This window comes from Pygoscelis adeliae, unplaced genomic scaffold, assembly GCF_000699105.1.
Source record: "Pygoscelis adeliae isolate BGI_AS28 unplaced genomic scaffold, ASM69910v1 Scaffold495, whole genome shotgun sequence".
Classification (NCBI taxonomy): Eukaryota; Metazoa; Chordata; class Aves; order Sphenisciformes; family Spheniscidae; genus Pygoscelis; species Pygoscelis adeliae.
This window is the reverse complement of record NW_008824719.1, coordinates 257933-261206: the sequence shown is the minus strand read 5'-3', so window position 1 is coordinate 261206 and position 3274 is coordinate 257933. Positions and strand designations below refer to the sequence as shown.

Here is a 3274-nt window from a genome sequence, read left to right as displayed (position 1 = left end):
TTTGTATGAAAGCTGACATTGAAATAATCTCAGCTGAGCCTGCTAGGACAGACTCCCGAGAAAATCCTGACTGAGACCCCACAGTCACTCCCCATCTCTGGTAGTATCAGCTCCCCTGCTCTGACTTAAATCAACAGCCCCTTTCCCAGTGCACTGCACAGCCCTCCAAGAGGATGTACAGACATGTTCCTCTGCCCAGTTTACATCAAATGCCAAGTGCTTCTTACAGAGAAACGTGTTCCTGTTCCTGGAAGACCTCTGCAGAAATTGCTAAAGTTGACAATCCTGCATCTGTGGGCTGGACATAGCTCCCCAGCTGTAGCTGTGACACTGTAGGCCACAAAGGTGTGTCACACAGCCTGCACCCCCCGCAACCACAACTGACAGCCTAGAACATGCCTGTTTATTTTGGGGTTCAACTACTTTTACTCTGAGGAATAAATCCAGTTGCCAACTCCTTGCTGCTTACCTACAACCTGCTGACCAAGCCATCTGCTATTCTGCAGATGCACAGAGAAAGCAAAGCTCTTCCAGGTCTCAAACAGCCCATCACCATGGAGCTGACAGCCCAGGCAGGGCTCTCCCACCTGCAACACAAGCCCTGCCATTTACTTTTTGACCAGCTCTCCAGATTGCACAGGCATAACCACCAAAAGGACAGGACTTTAACAACTGCGCTTGAGTTGTGCAAGGAACAAGGCCGGGGGACATCGACAGGCAATCCAAGGTGTGGTCAAAGTGATCCAGCCACTCCAATACCAGCATCCATAGCCCCACTGTAGCAAGGGCAGGAAAGGGACGCATGGGGGATATTCCTGAACTCTGCAAAAGGGCTGGCTGGGAACCCTTTAAAAAGAAAAACCTAAGCTCTGGAAGAGTAGGAGATCAAAGCCTGTCTTGATTTTTGGAGCCTTTGTGGTACAGAAAACTGCAGCTGAGAGCTCCTAGCAGAGCTGCAACCCAGCTGTCAGAGCTGCACTTGGACTGAAAGAAGCGTGCTCGTCTGAGCACCTTGGGTCAGCCAGCAGCAGGGCTGCAAGCAATGGCAGCCACTCTGCAACAGGGCAGCACCATCCATGTTAGGAATTTGCCCTCAGTACAGAGAAGGAGCATCTCATCCTCCCAGCCACACTTTGAGGATTGACTTAGTCCAAGCATTGAACTAAAAACACAATCCTTACAATTGAGGTGTCAGGTGGGGGACACTAGTGACTGGATCCACAGCCCACCGACAGGAGTGAAGAAAGCACTTCTCCACAGTGCTCAACACCACACTGCACCTCTGCCAGAGACGAGCACTAAACAAATGCACACTGGAGATATTTCAGCTTTTATTTGCAAATTCATCTGTACATTCTCACTTGGTTGTTGAGTGACAGCTGCCAGGAGCTGTCAGCAGCAGGGGGCAGCAGCAACTAGGAGTTAACAGGAGCTTTCCACAGTGCCTGGAAACAAGAGACAGCAGAGGAAACAAAACCCCACTAGCTTTTACATTTAACCTTTTCTGACTAAGAGAATTAGAAATCGAGTCATCTTCATCACATTCAGAAAGGTGTTGGATTTACAGTCCTATGCGTTCAGCATAAAGATCTCGGGTTGAAGTGACTATCTGCTGAGCAGCTTGAAAACTATCCCAGGCTTTCTTTTTTTGGAGCCAGCATCTTAAAGCTGCAGTACTCTCCATGCATCCTTCCCAGCAGTCCCAAAGCCAAATAACAAAAGAAGCCCTTGCAAATAAATAATCATAGGAAAATAAATAAGACTAGATCTGGAATATACAGTTACATGGTCTTTATTTGGTTAGGTGGAAAAAAGTGGAGCTAGACTGCAGCTTTAAGCCTTATGCCTGAATCAACCTCAAACACTTTTGTAATTTTTACAGTTGATTAGCTGTAGAGGTCAGAGATCCGAAGATCCACAGAGATGAACATTTAGGCACATACGCACACCCTTCCCCAAGGCATACTTTATTTTGCTCAGCCAGTAAAAAAAAAGCCTGCTGGAGGGGAAGTGCCCCCTTTCCGAGCTGAACAGACAAGACTGAAGACCTATTTACTGTCACAGTAAAAAGTCCCAACAAATATCTAACCCCACCCATGTTTGCAAGGGGAAACTAGTTCAAACCATGCACCAGGGAGACAATCCTCTCTCAGGGGATCCTTTAACTTCGCTGGCACCACAGAATCCTTGAGCAAATCCAGCTACCGGCAGGGCTGCCAGCTGCCCATCGCTTCCTGCACTCAAAGCCTAGTTGTGGAAAGTCGTAAGTCCATTATTTCTACTTAAGCCAGAAATCCTGTTAATGCCATTTAGAGGCAGCTCTACAGCAAGAGCTCTTGATCTGCTCTCTGTTCGGGGTACACGCCCCCTCCCCAGGAACTCCCAAATGAAAAACCACGCAGAAGAGAAAAGCAATCCATTGCAAGCCAGTGTCCGATGATTGTCTCTTTGGGGAGGTCGGGAATCCAGGACAGGGCAAGGCAGGGGAAGGGAGGAGGATGGCAGGTGGAGAAGGAAGTTAGAAACAAACTCAAAACCACCAAGACACAAGGAGCTCAAAGCCCCTCAACAGCTGATGGCACTGGGTTGCTGTTTGCTAACAAAGTCTGAAATGAAGTCGAACTCGTTCTGTCCCAAGAATAGCTCTGGCAGCTCCTGAATCCGGTCCAACCCCAGTTCCAGGACAAGGGATGTCAAGACCTCCTCATCTATGAGATCAGTGTCCATAACGTTCAAGGTCAGCGCTGGTGAGGGCATGTGCTGCATGCCTGGGTGCTGGCTTGGCCCCACTCTGTACTGCTGGGCACCAGCTCCCATGGGCCCGTTGCTCATACCCAGCGGGTGACCCTGGTACTGGGTGTTGAGTTTTTGTAGGTGCATGCTAGCCATTAGCTGCTGGGTGCCCACCGGCCCCATGTACTGCTGCTGCTGACTTGGGCCATTGAACATCATTGCATTCTGCATCTGGTGGTGGCCCATCTGTCCGCTGAGGTTGGGTCTCGGCCTCATCGCACCATCCATGCCAGCCCCTCCGTAGGGCATCATCTGACTGGCGGCAGGCAGCGTCCTCAGCACATGCTGCCCGTGCTGCGGGGGTCCCTGCAGCCCACTCACCCCCATGCGGTAGCTCTGCAGCCCGGTGCCACCGTGGCTCATGGACATCATCATGTGCTCAGCCATGGCTCCAGGCCCCTGCAAGGCGACACACGGCTCAGGGCAAGGCTCCCGGGGACAGCACTGCTTCCCACTCCCGTCCGAGCCGGCTCCGACTGGG

General features: G+C 50.9%; 1 protein-coding gene across 1 annotated transcript; it reads right to left on the bottom strand.

Annotated features, from left to right (window-relative positions):
• Positions 1–1322: 1322 nt before the first annotated feature.
• CITED4 (Cbp/p300-interacting transactivator, with Glu/Asp-rich carboxy-terminal domain, 4) lies at positions 1323–3187 on the bottom strand. Its single transcript, XM_009323211.1, has one exon. It carries the CDS (start codon positions 3178–3180, stop codon positions 2566–2568), a length of 615 nt encoding a protein of 204 aa, XP_009321486.1. The 5' UTR covers positions 3181–3187; the 3' UTR covers positions 1323–2565.
• Positions 3188–3274: the final 87 nt, after the last annotated feature.